Raw genomic sequence first — 23,225 nt, 5'->3', positions numbered from 1 at the left:
TGGTGCCTCCCTGAGGGTCAGCTCTCCAGCCCGCAGGCGGGGATGGCACCTGCCTCATGCTCCCAGAGCGGACACCTCACCCTCCAGGGTGGGCCCTCTCTGCCTTTTCGCAAAGCTTCTCCAGAGCAGGGGAGAGAGACGGAGGAGACTGTAAGTTAAAGCTCAGTCTCATTCCTGCAGAGCCCGTGACCTGAGGCTTGATTACGGGACACTCCCGACACCACCGAGCCACGTGAGTCCAGTCGCGGGGGAGATGCTGCCACTGCCCTGTGGACGGCTGAGCACTCCAGCCACTGGGGACTGTCTGCCCACGAAACTGCATGGGGCAGCCAGGGCCTTGGACAGAGCCCGCCATCAGGGGTCAGGGAACAAGCTCGGTCCAGCCCACAAGGAAGGCAGTTTACTTCACTCCCTGGGAAGAGGCTGGCAGCTGGGGGACAGCACGTGGCTGAGCGTCTGCTGAGGGTGTCGGCAGGTGGACTTCCAGGCCCACAGGGTGCTGAGGGAGGCGTATTCAGGAACCAGTTTCCTTCTAAGAACATACAGGAGGAAGAGCCACCCCTAATCTGACCAGTACCCTGATCTCAGGCTTTCCGACCCGAGACTCTGGAATTCTGTCATGGAGCCCAGACAGACGAAGACAGAAAACTGTGGGAGGAACCGAACAACAAACACCTATACACGTGGGCACAGCTGGGAGAGCCCCGGTCTCCATGGGCAGCAGCAACAGGGTCCCAAGCAGGGCCGGCACAGGTGGCAGAGAGCATGGTGGTATCTGAGGAAAGCAGTGCTTGCGTGCAAGGGACCTGGGAACGTGACGGCCACGCCTCCAAGCCAAGTGCAGGGTGGTGGTGGGGGAGCCAGCGGCGGGTGCCTGGCTTCTCTGGAAACGTTTACCTTTAAAATGTGTGAACAGAAAACTGACACAGGGATGAACTGCTCATCTAAAGAAAGCAGAACTTGATGATTTGGAAACTTCCATCCATGTTGCAAAAAATGAGAAAGCTGCTCCAGAGAGAACACAAAGGGTGTATCCAAGCAAGCCTAAGGACACCCATGGGGGTGTGACCAAGAGCTGATGGCCAAGGGGCCCGCATGGGGAGGAACCAGAAGGAAAGTGGGAAGGCTGTCCGAATTCCTAGGTTCTCCAGGACACCACTGTGAGCAGTTCAGCTGCAAACACATAACATCTCTCAAGACAAGAGAAGGACCCTAAAGGCAGATCAGAGATTACCAGGGCTGTCCTGAGGGTCCCAGATGGGCATCACCTGGTTTCAAGAGGCCAGACACGCTGCCCTAGCAACGCTGAGCAAGCTGGCTAGTAATGCTATGTGACCACACCCGCCCAGACCCCATGTGGACCCCCAAGGCCAAGAGGAGCAGTGCAGAGACAACAGAAGTGAGGCAGAACATAGGGCAAATGGGGAAGGCGACAGGTGAGGCACCCAGATGTGAAATACTCCAGGCTGAGACCCCTCATGCGTGGTTCTGACCCAAGCCTCCCACTGGCAAGGTGGGAGCGAGACGGGGAAAGCCCACATGGTGTGCGGTCCCACGCCCAGGCCCTCTCCAGCCCCGAGAGCCCACAGGCATGGCTTACCTTGTAGGGCGAGATGTGCGTGTCCGGGGGGAAGGCCAGCATGCCCATCACCTGACGGACCTCGTCAAGCTGGCTCCCTTCGGCCTGACTGAAGTGCTTCCTCGCATGTCTATGAAACATTCCAGATTTGTCTGAGTTTGCCTTTCTATCTTTAAGAATCAGAGCTCCCCATCTGCCAGAGCCTCAGTACCAAGTAAGCCCCACCTCATATGACCTGGGCCAGGGTAGGCCACAGCGAGGTGAGGCGAGGGTCCCTCTCCTCAAGGGGACAGGGAGGGGGACGAGGCTTGAGGCACCGAGCACAGAATCCCATGCAGAAAACACCCAGAGGCAGCAACCCAAGCCCTTCCAAGTGACCCTGGTGTTTGTCTGAGTTTGCCTTTCTATCTTTAAGAATCAGAGCTCCCCATCTGCCAGAGCAAACCCCGATGACACAACCCTGGGAGGACCCAGAGGCAGTCTAGCTTTTGTAGTGCCTCAACAACTCCCCTTCCGACTCTGAGAGCCCACCTGCCACCCCAAAGGAAAAGCCCCTCGCTGCCCGGGCTGCACAGATTGGGCTTGACCTGGGCCTCCCTGCACTGCCTGCCCCTGCGGGAGCCCAGGCTCCCATACCTGCAGACCAGCCTCCTGCCCAAAGGCTCCCTGTGCCCACCCAAGGGCCAGCACTATACTGGGGTGGGTGGAAACAGCCTCAGAACCAAGGGCCCTGAGCACACATGCTAAGTCGGCTTCATGCTGCCTGGACAGAACGGAGCCTGGGTGCCAGGTGTCAGCACCCTACTGATCACAGGCAGGGCCCAGCCAGTCAGGGCAGACCTGACCCTCCACACTTCATTCCCCAGAGCCCAGGAGGCCCCTCTCTACATACCTCACGGCGTCGAGTCTCTTATTCTGCCGGATGAGCTCAATGAACTCCTGAATCCTTAGGCTGAACTCCAGGCAACTCTGGGAGTAAAGACAAGACCAAGCTTGGGGAGGGTTGTCACGGAGCCACACTCACAGGCTGACCCTGCCAGACCTGCTGGACACTGCACACCCCGCCAAGCAAGCTCAAAGCCCCCAGGGAGGTGGGTCTGGTACCAAGACTGTAATTTCCGCCTGCTGTCAACACTATCCTGGCTCTGACAGCACGTGGGCCCAGCGTTCCTGGCACAGTGGAGCAGCACTGAACGCACGGGCCACTGGCCCTGAGCAGTTACCCACTGGCCAGGCTTCGGGACAACAGGTCAGGCAGGCACAGGTGTAGGCGGGCTGCCAGGCTTCACCCCAAGTCCCTGTGAGGAGGCCGCAGACCCTCAGCAGTTCGGAGGGTGTGAGACAGGACTTCCCGTGGGAAGCACGTGAGCCCTAGAACACAAATTTCCACCCCCTTTCCAAGGACAAAGCAGCTGTCTGGATTCGGTCTCACATGATAAAGTAAAAGCATGGGGACGTGCCCCCAGAACCCTGTGTGGCATTGTCCACTCCAACCTGCTCTGGGAGAGGGAGGCCAGTCCCGGCTCGAGGCTCTGATGCCTGGTGGGAGGAGAGGAGGAGAGACTGGGAGGTGGCGCCTCACAGAAGAGTGAGAGAAGAAGCAACGTGCACAGAGCCAGTGAGAGAAGCCCGGTCCCAGAGCAGGGACACCGGACTGAGGTGGGGACAGTCTGCAGGGGTGCCTGGGGGGAACCTTCCAGGCAGAGGAAGAGCCAGTCCAAAGGCCCTGGGGAGGGTGGGTGGTACCAGGACGAGCACAGGGCTCGTGGGGGCCGTCAGAGCAAAAGATGGAAGGCACGGGGTTTGCAGAGGGTGCGAGGTCTGGGACGTCAGCTGCTAGAAGCAGCACTGCCACGCCCATCAGCCTCGTGTCTGATAGGTGTCTGTCCAAACATAGCATGTGTGGTTCTGAGTGGACGCTACCAGGGGGCACCACCAGCAGAAGCCCAAGGGCTAATTCTTCAATGTCCCTCCAGTTGGCTGGGGACGGGGGAAGGCAGGAAAAATTAACTTTTATAACCTAAGACCAAAAACTGGATTATTTAACAAAGATGCTAATTTAAACTCAAATATCTTCAATATGGTTTCAGGAAAACACTCAGTATTTCCAACCAGAAGCAAAACACATGGAATTAACAGAACAAGAGAAAAATCTCTGCGTTCTCCACTCATTTACCATTTTGCCTTCCACGGCACCTGGATCATGAGATGACATGGATGGTCTATGAGGCAAGTCCGTCAGTCAACCCCAAATGTCCAGCGCTTACACTCAAGTTTACCAGTCATGTGGACTGCTCCCACCCGAGCCTCCAAGCGTGTGCTCTGGCATTCCGATGAAGCCTCTTAGCCAGGCCCCGGGGATGGAGCCCTCTAAGCCCCCACCCCAGTTCCACGGACACCAGGGTGGAGCACTGGCTGGTGTGACTTCCTTGGGGGCCTACCAGGCCATCAGAGGCAAAAGTGCAGAGAGCCACCTACGTGGTGCCCAACACATCCACACCAAGGAGCTTGGGGCCTGAGTGTGTTCCCTGGCCCCCTCCTCTCCTGTCCTCTGCACCAAGGTGGCAGTCTGTCCTGACCCCCAACTGGATGGAGCCGATGCTATGTGCTGGGTGGCAGCACAAACCAGCCCCAGCTATGAGCTCCCTTCTGAGGCCAGACCAGCAGAGGCCAAGGGGTGGAGACAGCGGGGAGGGGCCCTGCCTGCCTCCCCAGCACACCTGACGGTCGCCACTACTGTGCTCAGGGATGCCAGCAGCTCTACCGGCAGGAGGGGGCCACCAGGTGGGCATCCCAGACGGACAAGGTCATGGTCAACTCCCCACGATTGACATGTTTAAACATGTTCTACTACCGTACAGCTCTTTTCTGGCAGGTCACCTTCCAAACAGTCCGCTAACGGACAAACACGTGTACCGAAACCCAGGTGCTCAGACTCGAATGTGAAATACCACGATTCCAGGTCATCACACCAAGCACGGGGGGCTGAAGAGGTCCTTCCCATGCGAGCCAGGAGGGCCTGGCACATGCACATTTGTGACTCCATCAGCTTCCCAGACGCAGCGCCCGTCTTGTGGCTTCGGCTGTCCTTAGGCGTCTGGAGATGGGAGTCAACTCAACAGACAGGCGCCCACCACCTTAGAAGTATTTTCCAGCTATGTGAAACTTGGGTCTCAAAGTTCCTTTTCTTGCCTAGAGTCTCACAACTGATGTGAGGGATCCGTGGTCGTCGGGCATGGCCCCCCCCACGCATCTGTCCCCTCCCCCGCCTGCGTGTATGCTCACGCATGTACACACACGTGCACACTGTCTGGGCCTACTCTGCTCAGCTGACACTGCATAAGAAGCCTGTTTTGGGGTCATTAGCTGGTCTTCCTGGAGCACTTGGGAACGGCTGTTTACGCTCTCTGCAGTTAAATGTTCCGGTGATGGGAGTCTCTGGTGACGGGAGCCCGCCGTCGCGGATACGGCCGCCCGCCCTCCCCGCCGGGACCCGGCTATGCGGCGGTGCCCTCGCCAAGCAGCAGCGTTGACTGGACGTAGCAGGGCTTGCAGAGACCACCTGTCGGGATGGGGAGCTACGTCCCTTCGGACCTGGTTCCCACCGTGCGGCACAGCTTGGGGGCTGGAGCAGGAGAGCAGGGCAAGTGTTACATACCAATTCTGGCTTTCCTTTTATGGTTTCCATACCAAGATCCTCACTCTCTTTAGGGGGACCACTGGCCACTCTACTTTTCCGTCCCGTCTTCGCGTCGTGCTCGCTTTGGCGGCCCTGAGTGGCAGAGAGCGTCACCCTTGGCTGGTGACTATGTGCACATGACAAGCTCAACCAGGGAGAGGTTAAAGGCGCTCGGTTTAGAAAACAGAAAACAAACAGTTTTTCTAACGGAGGCAGGGGAAGGTTAATAGAAGTTAAACATTTCTGCAAGCTCCGGGGACAACACCTGTCAGTAAGCATGTTTCGGGTCTCTAAGTTATGATTAAGGGTCCACTCTGGAAGCTGCTTGTGAGTCTCAAGAAAAGCTGTACCGGAGAGGAGCCCAGCCTGGAATGCTGCACCGCTGCAGGCGGACCGGCCTTCCGGACCGGGCTTTCCTGCCTCGGTGACTAAGGGGTCGGGGGCGGGAAGGACCTGAAGCCGCTAACAAGCTGAGCACACGCAGGCAGGTGGCACCTTGCTCCTTCAGAACCCCATGCTCAGAACACTTGTCCAAACCATAATGCAGAACGGGGTGCACTTTTTAGGGATTTTACCTATAACCCAAACATCACAACCAAAAAATAACCCCAAAGCTACACCAAACCCCACAAACCACCCCCACAACCAGAAGCACAGAACTCTGAGTCAACAGGTGCAGGCCAGTGGGCTGCAGGCAGGTGTTTGCCCCGCCCCCGTGCCATGCCCCCAGCCCCACCCTGAGTGGTCCCTCCCACAGCCGCACCCGGGCTCCTGCACACCTTCATCTTGCGCAGCCGGGATTTGTTGTCATGACACCAGGCCAGACAGGTGGCCGTCTCCCGCCTCTCCAGAGACTCCTCCACTTCTTTGGCCGTCAGGAACATCTCGATGTTCACTAAGTCCTTAGGGGAAGGAAGCGGTACGCACTCAGAACACCGGACGTCAGGACCCCAGCCCCAAGTCTGCAGATGCTCCCCCACCCCCCCCAGCACACCCCACCCAGCCAGCTCCTGAGCTCCCACCCTGTGCCAGAGCACAGCCCACCGGCCAGCTCAGCCAGCTTCTCCAGCTTCCCCAGGCCAGGACGAGGGGCAGGCCCGCAGCTTAGAGGCCTGCAAATCATTTGGATACAGTCTCCCAAACCAAAGGCCCAATCCACAACCTTGCCCCCGACCCCAGCAGCGACCTGACCCGGTTACACACCTTCACAATCAGACCTGGGAACCCTGGTAACCCATACCCTCATTTTGTTTTGTTTTTTGCCTCTGAAGATATATTTGAGATTCTGAGAAGGAGCAGTGAGGGCCGAGGGCTGGTGGGTGGCGTCAGGGCCAGCATAGGCACTGCCCGGGCATCTCGCTGGGGACAAGCCATAGCCGGTCCAGGGCAGAAGAGCCCCCGACCTGAAGGGCAAGAGGTGTGCCGCCGTTAGGGTCGGCGCCCTACAGATGACCCAGGGGCTCGCCAGCTCAGTATAGCAGTCCAGCAGTGGGCAGTCTGGGCCAGGTCGCCCAAGTCTTCCGGAACCAACAGATGGACCCCCAGCCTCACTCGCCTCAGGCCCCATACCCTGACTGCAGGCCTGTCGAGGCGGCAAGATCAGACAGGGGCAGACCCAGAGAGACACTGCTCTGCCTCTCATGTGTGGGTGGGAGCCCTGCTTCCTTGCCCCCTGACCCCTAACCCTCCTGACATGAGCTCTGACACTAAGTGCTGAGCACCGCAGCCTCACATCATCTCAGAGCTCGGCTGTTCTCATGAACCACTGCTTTGGCCATCTCTCTGGCATTTTCTTCTCTTTTCTAGAACCTCCCTGCAGGGCAACACTGGGCCACCTACATGAGGGTCATCTTTCCTATTTCCCATCTCTGGTTTTCAGTTTTCCTCTAAATTCTGAGAGGTGGCTTCTCCTGCCCGCACCTCAGGGGCCACCTGTGTCTCTGGTCCACACAGCCTCAGGGTTTGGGTCTTTGCTATCTTTCTCTTCTGCCGATGGCTGTCCTGGATGTCCATGGACCCTGGGGTGTGGGAGCCACACCAGAGGTGTTAAACCAGATGACTGGAGGTGGGCTGGAAATCACGCCAGACAATCAGGGTCACTCCCATGAGGTGCCAGCACTGATTTCAAATGCAGATAGACACACCAGGACACCAGCGGGATAGGACTCTCCTCTAAGACCATGGCTCCGTGTGGGACACACAGCCCCTATCTGGGCTGACCTGATAAGCTCTCCCTCCATGGCATCTTTTGACAAACAGAAGTTTTAAATGTGAATGAACCCTGGTACATCAACCTCTTGGTTGGTGACAGCACCCCATCTTGTCAGGAGACCTCCCCCCACCCCAAGGGCCTGAGCTTGCTTCTGGAAGCAACCTTAATTCTACCTATAGCTGTGGAGCTGGGCATTCCACATGTAAATCTCACAGGGACCCTTTAGCGGATGTCCAAGGTCGTACCACCGCCATCACCGTGACTCACAGAGGAACCAGAGTGAGCCTATTAGAGCAGTGCTTCCAACTCAACACCCCCAACCCACACCCATCTCAGTTGAGGGGAAGCCCCACTCTACGAGTTCTTCATGTGCTCAGACCCCACACACCCCAATACCGGGCAGCTCCCAGGCCTGTCCCGGGACCCTCCCCTCATCTCTGCAAGCTGACCCCAACCAGCCTTCTGAAAATCACCAGCCATCCCGCCCCTTTGCCCTATGCATGCCTGTAAACAATCCTGTTGGACCACCTGCCTCTCTCCCCTTCAAAGCCCATGTTCCTGAGGCTAGGAGCACCTGGCCAAGCTCTGCCAACAGGGGCAGGGAGAGGAGTGCAGGCTATCTGCGAGCACCCACATAACCATGCAGAGGCACCGGCGGTGCCAGACAAACACAAGGACCACAGAGCCCGTCCATCAGGTATACAATGGCCATGCTGGGCAGGGAAGGAAGAGGGTAGGAGGAGCAGGGCCAAGGGACTACCGGGTGCAGAGTGGAGACCGGTGGGCCAGGGAGATGGACACGGCCCAATGACAGAAGGGCAGCACACAGGCTAGACAACAGACAGAGGTGCACAAGAGTCTGAGAAGTGCTGGCATGGGGTGAGGGCACTGGACACCTTTGCCACTGCTGAGCAGCCTTCCTCCCAAAACTCCACAGAGCCTGGCCTGCGTGGGCACTGAAAGCCAGAGCATCGCCTGTCTCTACGCCTGAACTGCGGGAACCGCTGCAGACAGGTAGGTGGGACACCGCGAACAGTACCAAAGGACGGGTACAGAGTGGGGACGACCCCCTGCCACAGGCTGCTGCTGGATCGTGCAACACACTGGCCCTGGTGCCCGGACTGGGATGGTGGGGGCCCACGCGTGCCCACCTCAATACCGCTCTGGCGTGCCAGCTTCACGGCGGTGTTGTAGTAGCCACAGCGCAGCAGGTGCTCCACCATCATGCGGTCCATGCGCTTCCTCTTCCACATGCTGGCAGCTGCTGGCTGGTCGCTGCTGTGCTCCTTGAGGTGCTCGATCCGCCGCTTGCACAGCTTGGCGCTCTCGTCCTCCGCCTGGATAGACTCCACCGCCTGTGACATGGGCAGAAGACACTTCAGCACAGGGCCCTTGCCACCACGGGGAGCGCCCCCCGTCCGTCGCCACCCAGAGGCAAGTCAACACCTGCCCCTCGGAGCCGCACCTTCTTGCCCTCTGTGGTCTGGGGCTGAGCTGCCACCAAAGCCTGACTGCACCTTTGTTGCCGCTTCCTGGCTATCTCAGCCATCTGTTAACATTTTGCGGCTTTCTATCTTTGCTAATACTTTCCCCCTCAACGTCAAGTCTGTTCAAAATGAATACAGCTCCACAGACACGTTCGTATCAGCTCTGGCTGGGATGGCAGCTGACCGCCAAGTAGGTGACACATGGTCAGGGACACCAAGGAGCCAGACACACAAATGCACCCAGGGCCCCAGTCGGCCTGTGTTTCCCTCAAGCGCTCGCCATGCTCTTCAGCTGCCCTCTGCTGCCAGGATACTTGCTGCTCCTTTGGAAGTGGTTTTCTTCCTACAGCTGCTTTTAAGATTTTTCTCTCTTTTCAGTTTCATGATGTAAAATCCTAGGTTTATCTATTTTTATCCATTTAGGACTCTGAACTGGTAACTTCCATCAATTCTGAGAATCTTGGCTACTCTTCCTGTGCCTTCTCTTGACTTTGGTCAAACATGGTCTCCGATCTAGTCTCTGTGGCTTCCCACCCTCTTACACAGCTCTGTGCTTTTGGTTCTGTGTGCTGCTAGAATTTCTCGGTAATTTCCTCACACCTACCTTCCAGCTCACAAATCCTCTCTTTAGCTTTGTCTGATTGTTAAATGTTAAAAAAAAGTGTTATAAGCAAACACTTGAGTTTTTCATTTCAGTTATACTTTTTTTTTTTTAAGATTTTTTATTTATTTATTTGACAGAGATCACAAGTAGGCAGAGAAGCAGGTAGAGAGAGAGAGGAGGAAGCAGGCTCCCTGCTGAGCAGAGTCCAATGTGGGGCTCGATCCCAGGACCCTGAGATCATGACCTGAGCCGAAGGCAGAGGTTTTAACCCACTGAGCCACCCAGGCGCCCCATCATTTCAGTTATACTTTTAATTTACGTTTTATTTGGTTTATTTTAAACTCTCAATTATGCGTTCTGCTTTACATCCCCTTGCAATATTCTCAGCTGTTTAATCTTTGGATATAGTCAAGTTTGGTCCCTGATAATCTCTATGTCTGAAATCTGAGTGAAGTCTCCTGTTCCTGCCACACTTCAACAAACCTCAACCACAGCTTCCCATGCACCTCGTGGTCCTCTGTGACCCCTGACGCTCTGGCGGACAGTGTCCGGCCCCTGGGAAATGCATTTAGTGTGCCTGGCACCTGGGACCACTTACCCCAGGCTGAAGAGGAGGGTCCTGGCTCCCCTGGCGTTCTGAAACAGGCTGTGATGCTCTGCCACAGGAGGCCACACTTGGGGCATCCCCACCTGACGTACACGGCCACCAGGTCGCACCACCAGCCCTGGCCTCCCCCCACCCCCAAGCTGGCCCCAGACACTGGCCAGCAAGGCAGCCATGGGTCCTGCCCTTCTCTCCTCTTGGCCACTGCCCTCCAATTCTGGTGATCAACTTTCTGTCCCATGAGCCCTTTGACATGTTCAGTAGGATGTTATAAAGCATCTTGCTGTGTTTGCTGGGTGGTTCCCCGGGCACAGTAGTGTATTACCTCCCTCTCCCAGAAATGAGAAACCCTACATGAAGCTTTGAGGGGAAAGCCTAAAAATAATAAATCATCTGCCTCCTGTCTGTGCTTGAGACACTCCAGAGCCGGGACAACCCAGCGACAGGAACAGGAGCACAGGACTGGAAGCCAGATGCCAGCCCCGCAGAGGCTGCAGAGCACAGAGAGCATGGAGGGGCTCGCCTCTCCCATACTCTGGCCGTGAGAGCCCACCTCCCCAAGGCACGGCTGTCTGGTCTCTCCTGCATCCTGGCTCCTGCAAAAGACAGCCCTTTTGGGGACAGCCTGGGTCCATCAGAACGCTGGGCTGTGGACCCACACTATAGCTCACACGTAGGCAGGCGGGCTCCTAGGACGGTCCAGAAGCCACACTGACCTTCCTCTTGAGGACACTGAGCTTCTCCACCACACCATCCAGAAGGCTGACCACAGAGTCCACGGCAGGGCAGCTGCTCAAAGTCTTCTCCAGCTCGGCCACCACCATGGTGACGTGGCTCGTTTCTCGATCAATGTTTTTCTGAGCAGCCCGAAAGCGTTTATTTAGTGTTTCGTAGGGCACCTGGGGAAGAATGGTAATTGGTGTGTGAGCACCAGCAGTCCTACACGTGTGATGCCCAGACCCCCTTCACAGTGTTTTGGCAGGCACATGTCCTAGGCTCCTTGCACTCTACAGACACATCTACTCTAACCCTGACCGAGGCCCACAAAAGGCCTGTGTGAATGGAGGCTCATTTGTGTTCCTGGATGAGGACACTAATGAGAAGACGCATACCCGCCCCCCCGCCCCAAATCCACAGAGGCAGCTCCTTTCTTTCCAGAAAACTGCTAAGGGCACACTGACAAAATAATCCCAAAGTTCATCCAGGATGCCAAACAGTTGAAGGAGAGGACCACCACGAGATCCATCAGATGGAAAACCTGCAGTGGCCTGTGATGGGGCCGGCGGGTGCTGCAGACTCAGGACACCGGGAAGGCCACGCAGGACAGGGTGGAAGCGCACAGACGGTTGGGGTGTCAGCATGTCGCCACAGGTACGCATCTAAGTCATCTCAGTCAGACCATATTTATTCAGCCCTCAGGGACAAAACCACCTCTCCCTATAGAACAGTCAACAAAAGACCCAGGAAGGATGGCGTGTCACTGAGAGACAGTGGCTGCCAACACTGTTCCCAGCCCTTCTCCGGGCTCCAGGTCCAGGACTTCCCACTTGTCAAATACAGCTCATGTGGCATGGACCCCCTGGCAGCCAGCAGTTCACCACGGAAGTCTGCGCTGCTGCTCCACCAGGTGCCAGGCGCCATGCATGGCAGGGAGGAACCTGGGATTCCCAGGAGCAGGGACACCTAGGGGACCTAGACACCAACCAGGGGCCCCAGCAGCAGGACCTCCCCAAGACCTGGCCAGGGGTCCAGTACTGCCCTTGCCCCAGCTGCCACCCCCCAAGCTGCCCTACAGACATGGTGGCAGTGGGTAAACATTCCTGTCCACCACACCTTGGGTCTTCCCGGCTCAAGAGGCAAAATGCTGTTAGACAAACCATGTCCACGATTTGGGGAGGGCTCATCTCCAGCAGCCGGATCTAGTAGGCTTCCCTGCAACTGCGCCATGGTCTCACACAAGCAAGACAGGAGAGTCTCTAGACAAAGTAAAAGGACTGTCCATAACATGGAGTGGTGCAGAGCGCCCACAACACCCATGCACCGTCACCTACACTGAGGTCCCTGACCTAACCAGGCCTGTTCCGGCTTCAGTCCCTGAAGAGCCTTCCACTATGGCGCGTGGACAAGAGTGAAGCCACGAGCAGGTGCCAGGCGCAGACATGGGTCCCGTCCTCCACGTCCAAAGGAAAGGGTTCCCTGCCTTGAGCCTCAGTTTTGGCAAAGGTCCCTCCTAATAACACCGCACAGCACGGAGACCCAAGTGCGAGCACGTGCTTGACCCCCCTCACCCAGAGCAGAGCAGCTCTCGGCGGAGGCCCTGAGGCCGGCCGACTATGGGATGCTGATGCGTGCATCCTCCCTCTCAGAATCTTGGACTGTTCTCAGAGCCCCACCCACCCCAGGGCCTGCAAACCGTCTGTGCCAGATGGTTTGTGTGTTTCCAATATGTTGTGTGTGTTTCCAATATGACCTGGCTGATATTTCCATAAAACACAATCAAGAGAATCACTGAAAAGTGAACTGAAACAAATCCCGTGATGCCCGATAACAAAAGCTTCAAAGTTTTATTCTAAATTCAGATGTTAAAACTACATTTCAATAAATACAAACAAAACAACCACAACACGGGAAAAGAGAAAAAGCCCTACACCTGCACACACTGTTACCCCAATCGCAAGCCAGGGGAAGGGAACACCTCCAGCTCCAGGCAACTGAAAAGCCATGGGAGCAGCCGGTAAGCGCCGTCACACCTGCTGGACACTGCCGTGCCCCTAAGATCCAGCAGGTCTCCCTGTGGTCAACGTACCCAAGTTCAGGGGACACCAGCACGGGAATCCCAGGAATCTCAGGTCCTGCCTTCTGCTCACGACACCTGGCATGACGTTCATCCCTCAGAGCCAAGGGGAGGAAAAGGAGACTCTGAAGTAGGCACTATAGGCCTAGATCTCCATTTTTAACTTTTACCCAAAAAGAAGCAGACAACACTCTAACACTCATCTTCAGTCCATCATTGATACCCAGGCCCAACTTCTATTATAAGGTTACAGTCAACATTAATTCTTCTATCTTTTGATAAAAGAAACTAAGTCAGGACTTCGTACACTTCTGGGGGGTTGTGAGGCCCACTTTGCTCTCTCACCATGTGGTCTGCATCTTCCCTGGGCCTGAGTAAGCCCCTCAGCCTCCACTCCTGAGTATGACCTCCAAATGGCCTGGACAGGAGCTTTCTAGGGCCACTCCTCCCACCCAAGGACCCCTGAGCTGTCCCTGGTGCTCCCGCCCCACACCTGGTCACTAGCTCCACAGGGCTGAGCTCTCAGGACCTCACCTTCTGCTGCCCACACCCTGACGTGTCCTGTGCCCCCCACCGGTCTGGCCCATAGCAACATCCCCCATCCCCCACCAGGAGCTCTCAAGAATTTACATCCCAGGAGCACTGAGCAGTCTCCAGTGCCAGCTTCCGTCCTAAGGACACCAGGCAGCTGGCCCTGGAAAGCGGCTCAGCATTCTGCCCACAGGGCACCCAGCCTGGGGTCCGGGCCTCCCCTGCCCTTCCCCAAATGTCCCCTGCTGCTCAGTCACCAATAGCTCCTTCACAGCCTCCTTCAAGAAGGGCTTTGGCCAAATGAAGGAATGGAATTTCTGAAATGCTGAAGATACTGAAAGCAGCCAAACTATCATTCCAGAAGGGCAAGATTAAGATACTTCTAGATATGCGGCACTGCCAAGGTTAGCGCCACATCCCTTTTCTGGGAGGAAAATTACTCAGAGAGCCCTCAGTGAGACAAACAACAAAATCAATGAGAGGAAACAAGATACAGCAAAAAGCAGTGAGGAAAGAAACCAGTAAATAAGAGTCGAACAAGAAGGAAAGAAACCAATCCATAGCCTAAGGAAAGTGGACAAGGTGACTCTAAATCCAAGAGATTTTGAAAGAATTCCAAAGTAAGAGGCAAATATGAAATGTAGTCTTAAATGCATAGGCAACGGGCAAAACCAAAAGCAGACAAATGGGATTAGCCAAACTTAAAACTCGTGCGAAGCAAAGGAAGCGATCTATTGTGAGGCCGTAACCCCAGAAGAGGAGGGCACCCAGGCAGAGTGCGAGGCTGAAAAGGGTCTGGCACCCTGGGCAGGTGGAGAGCTCGAGCTCCAGAGCAAAGGCACGAGCCCCCAACCCCAGGTGGGCAGAGGAGCTGAGCGGACAGCTCTCCGGAGGACCTGTGCAGTGGCCGAGCCGCATAGGACAGGCCGCTGAGTGTCACCAGGGATCAGGGAAATGCGGGTCAGAACCACAGGTGACCCCACGTCACAGCCCGCAGGATGGCGGCTCTCGGAGGAGCAGACACCGACGAGCCATGGCGAGGACGTGGACCGACGGGAACCCCATGCACTGTGGGCTGCGGCCGCTGTGGAAAACAGTGTGGAGGATCCAGGATGAGCTCACAGCCCAGTGTTCCCCGTCTGGGCGTGTTCCCTGGGGAACGGAGAGCAGGGTCTCCATGAGATGCCGGCACACCCATGATCATGGCAGCATTAGGCCCTGTAGCTGAGATAGGGAGGCACCCAAGTGTCCGCGGGCGGATGGACGGACGGAGGGACCGACTACCAAAATGTGGTGTATACACCCAATGGAATATGATTCAGCCTCAGAAAGAAGGAAACCCTCCCAATGCCGCACCATGGAGGAGCTGCAGGACGTCATGCCAAGTGAAATGGCCAGTCACCAAACACTGAAGGGTAGGGCTCTTCTCCCAGGAGACACCGAGAGTAGCCAAATGATCAGAAACAGAAAAAAGGAGGGCGGCTGCGGGGGGGCTGGGGAAAAGGGGAGGGATTTAATGGTGCAATAGACAGATGTGTCCCCACGCCCATAATGCACCCACATACCCCCAACCAAATGGTATGTGGACACGGAGCTTTGGGAGGGGACTGGGTTACAAGGTGCGGCCCTCGTGACTGGGATCAGCATCCTTCTGAAAGAACTGCCCACTGTCTTCACCACATGTGACACAGGAGAAGGCAGCCATCAGGAACATGGAAGAGGCCTCACCAGAACCAGATCACCCTGGCACTCTCATCTTGGACTTCCAGCCTCCAGGACCTGGGAGAAGAACTTTCTGTAGTTTACAAGCACCCAGCCAACCGCATTTTTTTTTTTTAAGATTTTATTTACTTGTGAGAGAGAGAGAGAGCGCCCAAGCGCACAAGCAGGCAGAGGCGGAGAGAGAAGCAGGCTCCCCGCCGAGCAAGGAGCCCGATGCGGGACTCGATCCCAGGACCCTGGGATCATGACCGGAGCCAAAGGCAGCGGCTTAACCCACTGAGCCACCCAGGTGCCCCAGCCAACCGCATTTTGAATTGATCAAGACAAAAAGGTACAAAGTTTCAGTTGTGCAAGTGAAAAAGCTCAAGAGACCTTACATGCATATGGCTAATACTGCTGCACACTTAAAAATGGAGATGACTAGGGGTGCACGGGTGGCTCAGTGGGTTAAAGCCTCTGCCTGCGGCTCAGGTCATGATCCCAGGACAGTCCCGAGTCGGGCTCTCTGCTCAGTAGGGAGCCTGCTTCCTCCTCTCTCTCTCTGCCTGCCTCTCTGCCTACTTGTAATCTGTCTGTCGAATAAATAAATAAAATCTTTAAAAAAAAAAATGGAAATGACTAGTTCATGCTATGCTTTACCATGATAAAAAATATTCCTATGGTGCTGATAACACACAGCAATGGTATCTGATTTCCACAGCTCCCATGAAGTTATAGTGAACACACCAGGATTGGAGGAGGGTGGAGAACCCAGATACGAATCCCAACAAGGAGCCCAGCGACCCAGGGCAGAGAGGACCCGTTCTGCAACAGCAGAGCAGAACTGGACAGCCACATGGGAGAGGGAGGACCGCAACCTGGACTTCATGTGGGCCGCAAAAATTCTTAGAATGATCACAGACCCAAATGTCAAAGCTAAAACTACAGAATTCTAGACAGGAACACAGGAGAAAACCTTCACAATCTTAAGAGAAGCAAAGATTTCTCACAGGGATACAGAAGGCAATAGCTATAAGAGAAATTAATTAAACTAAAACTTCTCTTTGAAAGACAATTATTAAAGGCAAGGCAAAGAGTAGGAGAAAACATTCAGTGTATGTAAATCTGACAAAGGACTTACATCTAGAACATATTTAAAACTCTTACAACTCAAGACCAAGAAGACAATCCCATTTTTAAAACAGGCAAAAGGTTTTAACAAAAAGTCCCAAAAGCAGATATACAAAGGGCTAATAATAAAGACACATAACATCATTAGTCAGAAATATCCAAGTTCAAGCCACAAGGGGACATGTGAGAGTTAGTGGTATGTGTTGTCAAGCTGACCGGGCCACAAGGTAGAGACACAGGGTGAGACGTGTGGCTCTGGGTGTGTCTGGAGAATCGTGTTTGCACACTGGGTTGGGTAAAGCAGACTTCTGTCAGCTCTCCTGGGGCTCCAGCTTGCCCACTGCAGATCTTTTCAGCCCCCATAATCCCATAAGCCAATTCTGCACAGTCAGTCTCCACCTCTCTCCTCCTCCTCCTTCCCTCTCTGTTTTCCACCCGTACAGGATGGTTCCGTTTCTCTGGAGAGCCGAGACAAGACACTAGGGCATGCTAGCAGGACTTCCCCAGCACCTGCTGGCCAGGCTGAGGACACCTGGATGCTATCGCGGGCAGTGGTGGGCACAACCCTCAGGAACAGACTCTGGCTGCTTATGATGGTAAACATACATGTAACACATCACTCAGCAACTCCAATTCCAAGAGAAACAAATAGAGAATCCACAGAGAGACTTGTATGCAAATGCTCATAGTAGTTTTATTTGTAAGCCCAAGATGGGAACCATCTCAAACATGCATCCCTGGGGACGTAAACTGCCCACTGATGTGGGTGCCACCACTGAAGTTCAGACACGGGCGGGGGAAAAGCAAGACACACAGTGCAGCTGTGAGGTCCCTTTATGTGACATTCCAACACCAGCATACCAGGGGGAGGAGCAGTTTGCCACCAGGGAGAATGCTTCCAAGGGGAGACCTGGAAACGTCTGGAGACCTTTCGGATCTGTCACAACCCGGGTGTGGCAGTGAGCTTGTCAAACCAAAAGAGGAAATTAAATGGAACAAAGAAAACCTTATCAATCTACCAAGAAGGAAAGGAAAAAAGACACAAAAAAGCACAGGAGTCGGAGAACAAATATGGGGAGGTAAAGTCCACAATATTGGTACTCACTACAAATCTGGATGGCTACGGAAAGAGAACTAGAGCATAAGTGGGCAAGAGAAACGGAAAGGATAAAGCCACAGCAGGATTGTCTGTGGAACGGTGAGCTGTGTGTGCTCACCATTTCAAATTTTCTCTCCACCACATTAAAAAGAATGCAATGAAGCTGATTTATTGTATTTTATATATCCAATACACCCCAAATATTGCATTTATTAGACATGTTGCATTATTTTTTCTCTTTGTGTTAAATCTTTAAAAGCCAGTACACATTTTGTTTTACAAGTCGAACACATATTTGGACGAACAACATTTCAAGCACTCAACAGTCACACAGGGCTTGGGGCTGCTGTGCTGGACAGTGCAGCTACAGAAAACCTATGGTGAAGTTTGGGGGTAACTTGGACCCCATACATGGCTGGCAGAGAGCATGGAGAAGGGGGGGAATTTGACAGCAGTTATCAAAACTGTGTCTCATCTCTGACCTGCCTACTGGAATTCTGTGGATCAATCCTAAAGTTAACTCATGTGTGCAGAGTAGCACGTCATGGATACCCTCCCAAGGTTGGCCAGCACCATGCAGGATGCTCTTTTTTTTTCTTCTGTAGGTTCCGCGCGGGTTTGAACTCACGACCCTGAGATCAAGACCTGAGCTGACATCAAGAATCAGACACTTAATCAACTGAGCCACCAAGGCACCCCTACATGAGTGCTCTGTAACTATTATGTTGAAGCGTACAAAAATGCTGACAGGCCATCATTATTTTACCAATTTTAATTAAGATATAATTCAGATACCATAAAGCTCACACTCTTAGAGTGTACAACTTCATAGTTTTTAATATAATCATAAGGTTGCACAACTATCACCATAAAATACCTTTAGAACATTTCCTCAACCCAAAGAGAAATCCCATTGCCATGGAGGTCCTCCCCACAGGCAGACAACCATCCACGAACAACCTGTCTGGGTCTGCCCATCGCAGACACTTCACACACTCGGACTCAGATAGCCTATGGCCTTTGGGCCTTTGGGCTGGCTTCAGCGTAATGTTTTCACAGTTCAGTCATGATGTAACATGTATTTCATGCCTTTTTACTGAGGAAGAATGGCATTCCATCACACAAACATACTGCATTTGTTTACGTATTCATATGTTAATGGACATTTTGACTGCTTCCAAATTTTGGGCTATTATGAATAATAAGGCTACAGAGACTCCTGCATGGTTTTCATGTGCACACCTTTCGCTTCTTTGGGGGCTCTACTGAGGAATGGAATGGCAGGCCACTCTATGTCGAGCTTTTTCAAGAAACACCAGACTGCTCCGCATAGTGTCTTTGCCATTTTACATGCCCTGCACTGCAGGACAGCTCTGTTTCCTCCATACCCTCACCCAACACCTGCTACCAGCCATCTTTCTGATTCATCATTCTAGGGGGCAGAAAGTGGTATCTCATTGTGGTTTTCAATTTGAATCTCATAAATGAGTAATATTGTTGAGAATCTTCTCAATGCTTATTAGCCATTTGTTTATCTTCTCTGGAAAAGTCTATTCAAATCGTTTGCTCATTTTAAAATTGGGTTGTCTTTACATTATTGAACCTTAAGAACTCTTTTCCCATAAATTCTGGATACTACTAGATTCCTACCAGGTGTGACATGCAAACATTTTGCTCCATTCTGTCCTTGGAAGCACAGGCTTTTTACTTTTGAAGTTCAACCTATAACTTTGTTTTGGTTTCCTGTGCTTTAGGTGTGATTATCTAAGAATCTTAGCTCTTACATTTAACTCTGTGATCCATTTTGACTTAAGGCTTGCATACGGTGTAAGCGAAGGACTCAACTTCTTTCTTTTCCATGTGGATATCCAGTTGTCTTGGAACCATTTGCTGAAAAGCCTCTCCCTTCCCTATTAACTGTCCTGGCACCCTTACTGAGAGTTACTATGTATGGGCTTATATCTGGACTCTAAGTTCTAGCTCACTGATCTATCTTTAGCCTTTTTTTTTTTCTAAGATTTTATTTATTTATTTGACAGACAGAGATTACAAGTAGGCAGAGAGGCAGGCAGAGAGAGAGGGGGAAGCAGGAACCCTGCTGAGCAGAGAGCCTGATGCAGGGGCTTCATCCCAGGACCCTGGGATCATGACCTGAGCCAAAGACAGAGGCTTTAACCCACTGAGCCACCCAGGCGCCCCTTGTTGAGTGATTTTATCATGAAAAAGTGTTGGATTCTGTCAAGTGCTTTTTTTTCCTCTGTCTATGGAAATGATCATGTGGGTTTTGTCCTTTATACTGTTGTGGTGTGTGTTACACTGCTTTTTCCACCTTGAACCAACCTTGCATTCCTGGGGTATATCCCATTTACTCATGGTACATAATTTTTTTCCTATGTTGTCAGACACAATTTGCTATTGTGTTGTTGAGGATTTTAACACCAATATTAACTCTTGGGGAATACTGGTCTATAGTCTTCTTGGATATCTGTGTCTGGTTTTGGTATCAGGGTAATACTGACTACAGAGTAAGCTGGGAAATGTTCCCTTCTCTTCTATTTTTGGGAAGAGTTTGTTAAGAATCAGTGTTAATTCTTCTTTAAACATTTACCAGAATACACTAGTGAAGCCACTTGATCCTGGGCTTTTCTTAACGGAAAGTTTTCTTTTCTTCTCTCTTTTTTTTTTTAAATCTCTTTACATGCTTAAGCCTATTCAGCCATTGTCTTTTAATCCACAAAACAGCAATTTTACATGGTTCAATCCAACATATTTTCCCTTTGTATTCCCTGTCTAACACTCAAGGAAGAAAAGAAGTCTTGGATCTTTCTCATCAATGCAAATCAGCTCTTTATGGGTCACATTTGGTGGATTTTTAAAATCGTTATTTGTGGGTGCCTGGGTGGCTCAGTGAGTTAAGCCTCTGCCTTCGGCTCAGGTCATGATCTCAGGGTCCTGGGATCGAGTCCCATATCGGGCTCTCTGCTCAGCAGGGAGCCTGCTTCCCCCTCTCTCTCTCTCTGCCTGCATCTCTGCTTACTTGTGATCTCTGTCAAATAAATAAATAAAATCTTTAAAAAAAAATAAAAATAAAATAAAATAAAATCGTTATTTGTTTTAAATTCTGGCTCGATTTTATCTGAGTATACCAGAGATTTAAATTTGTATTAATTAAATCCACTTAATTTTTCCTTGATAATTTGTTGCACTGTAGCTTTTAAGATCTTAGGATTTCTGTTCAGTTAGCTGATGTTAAATTATATTTCCTTCAGTACATTTTTCCCCTTCAGTGACTCACAAAAAGTAATCCTTCCTGTTTTCATAATTAAAACAGAATCTGGCAAACACCATAAGATTTCTATGAAACATCTGTACTTTCACCAGCTCTATAGCAATCCTCCTACACTGTGTCATTTGCTTTAGTATGTGTTTCTTCAAACCTTCTCCAATGTTTGCTGTGGGTTTTCTGACAGTATTTGCAGACAAAGAAATGCATTTTAGTTTGTCATCATAATGCTTTCAGCCATTTTTACCAGCACAGGAAGGATTTCCCCAATGTCATGGGACTTTTTATCTTTCCCAATGAAGAAACCTCAGAAGAGGTTTCTATTTCTCACAAAGCTAAGAACATCTTCTAAAGTGTAAGACTGAAGGGGCGTCTGGGTGGTTCAGTTGGTTAAGTGTCTGCCTTCGGCTCAGGTCAGGATTCCAGGGTCCTGGGGTCGAGCCCCACATCAGGCTCTCTGCTCCATGGGAAGCCTGCTTCTCCCTCTGCCTGCTTGCGTTCCCTCTCTTGCTGTGTCTGTCACATAAATAAGATCTTTACCAAAAAATAAAGTGTTAGATTGAGCCCTGAGCGGCAGCAGACATCTACATCCTGAAGAGTCCACCTCGTGTTTGGATGTGTCACATGGGACAGTTTCCCAAATCACAAAGGCTTCCTCCTTCCCGGAGCTTATCTCCCAAGCACAGCACACACCTCAAGGGAGGCTCATGCAGTTTCAAATGGCTTCTTAAAACAGTAACATTTCTGGCCAGCTTCAGGGTGCGAGGACGAGACAGCCCATTCACAGCACAGGGCAGCAGTCAGAACTCGCCGTGGGAACAGCGCCAGCAGCACCTCCATGCCCTCCTCCCTCAGCGCAGGACGGTCCGCCGGGTACCTGTAGACATCTGTCCATGCCACTGGTCCATCTTAGAAAGGGAGGTCTGAGCAAAGCAACAGCTAGCACACACACAATATAGCGTCGCACAGGCGGTGGACCCCCATGTGGGGGGAGCACCACGGCCGTGCCTCCCCGTGGTCAAGTGCTGTCCACCCCTCAGGATGGGCTCACTGACCAAACATGACACAGCAACCACAGATGGGCACCAGGGTCGACCTGTGTACGTAACACCAGCAGAGCAGGCTTCCTCACTGCTGAGCAGCAAGTGACGGGAAGTGGCGGCTGTCGCAAGGGGGACACCAGCCACTGGCCTTGGCACGGCCCCGCCCTTCCCTGTGTTTCCCTGATTACACATAAGAAGTCCGGGCTCCAGCACAAGCAAGTCAGATGGCATCTTCAGCCATCAATACGTTCAGACACAACACTCCCTGCTGGTGCTAGTCCTCCTCTAGGCCTTCCCTGAGACTCCCTGTGTGTCTCCTGCAGTGCCCATCATGCTAGCTGCTAAAGCTTCCCTTGGTATTTTCTGTTGCTGTTAGGTTATTGTGAACGGGTATTTTCCCATGAGGTGCTTTAACCGGTTGTTGCTGACCCAGAAAAGTGACTGATTTTTGTATATTTTTTATGTGCCCAGTTATCGTGTTGAACTTTCTCATTAAGTCTAGTAATTTTCCAATTTGTTTGTGTTCTCTGGATACACAGACATAATATGTCTCATCCATTTGAAGTTACATTTACTTCTGTTTCAACTTTTACTTGTTTGGACAAAATTGCCAAAGTAATATTTAACTAACAGTTCATTCGTTAACTGAAGAAATATTTCTCTGCCCTCCACAAAGCCTACAATCTCAGGGGTTAGAACCAAAGAAGCAAAATGCAGTATGACAGTAACAGCTAAGGAGAAAGAGAGAGAGGAGGGAGACGGTAGGGCTCCCGGTTGAAACAAAGTGACCTCACTGAGGTTACAGCGGAGCAAAGATCCAAGAAGGTGATGGAATAAGAACACCTGAAGGAAGAGAATTCCAGGAGAAGGAAACATGTGCAAAGGCTCTGAGCTCCCCCACCCCCACTGCCAGCACCACAGCAACAGGAAGAAGGAAGGTAAGACACAGTCCAACTCTGAACACATGCTGGAGCTAGAGCAGAAAGACACACAGATGTAAGCTGTGAGGATAGACAGCTCAAGGCTCTAAACTGATGGGGAAGGAAGGAAGATGGGGAGGAGGTCTGGGGAGGAGGTATGTAAGGTAGGGAGTTCAGACCTGCATGTGCCAAGCGACCTTGCAGAGATTCCAGTGAGGCTACTGGATCCTGGGCCCTGGGACTGGGGAGCTAACCATCTGGGAGTCACCAGTTCGCACAGAGTCCTCAGACTCATGAGACCGCACAAGATCACCAACACGGTACACGGTCACACTGGGGGAGGGCAGCTGTGAGCCAGGGACAAACCTGGGAGCCAAACAGGGTCCTCCCTGTTGCAAGGAGGAGGGGCTGTCAGTGGATGCTCACTGCCAGACACCATGAGGATCACTGAGGGCCTGGCCAGAGCCTGGGAATGAGGAAGCAGAACGCAGCTTCTCGCCATGAAGAGTATGAGTTGTAATGAGGGCTCTGACAGAAAAGCAAGCAGAGAGACTAGGG

At 52.5% G+C, this 23,225-nt stretch overlaps 1 protein-coding gene across 2 annotated transcripts in view; it reads right to left on the bottom strand.

Annotated features, from left to right (window-relative positions):
* The window catches only part of MAEA (macrophage erythroblast attacher, E3 ubiquitin ligase), a 33,078-nt gene that overhangs the window by 3,113 nt on the left and 6,740 nt on the right, over positions 1-23,225 (bottom strand). Inside the window, exons 2-7 of one of the 2 annotated variants that reach the window (XM_047718593.1) lie at positions 10,882-11,064; positions 8,622-8,825; positions 6,038-6,160; positions 5,238-5,351; positions 2,472-2,548; positions 1,601-1,709 (exon numbers count right to left, since the gene is read on the bottom strand). In XM_047718593.1, coding sequence (XP_047574549.1) covers positions 1,601-1,709; positions 2,472-2,548; positions 5,238-5,351; positions 6,038-6,160; positions 8,622-8,825; positions 10,882-11,064 — 810 coding nt within the window. The remainder of the gene's footprint in view (positions 1-1,600; positions 1,710-2,471; positions 2,549-5,237; positions 5,352-6,037; positions 6,161-8,621; positions 8,826-10,881; positions 11,065-23,225) is intronic. The other variant, XM_047718594.1, reaches the window with a different exon arrangement.

The sequence above is a fragment of the Lutra lutra genome, chromosome 2, assembly GCF_902655055.1.
Source record: "Lutra lutra chromosome 2, mLutLut1.2, whole genome shotgun sequence".
NCBI lineage: Eukaryota > Metazoa > Chordata > Mammalia > Carnivora > Mustelidae > Lutra > Lutra lutra.
Note: the sequence above shows the minus strand (reverse complement) of the source record. Positions and strands in the feature narration are given on the sequence as shown.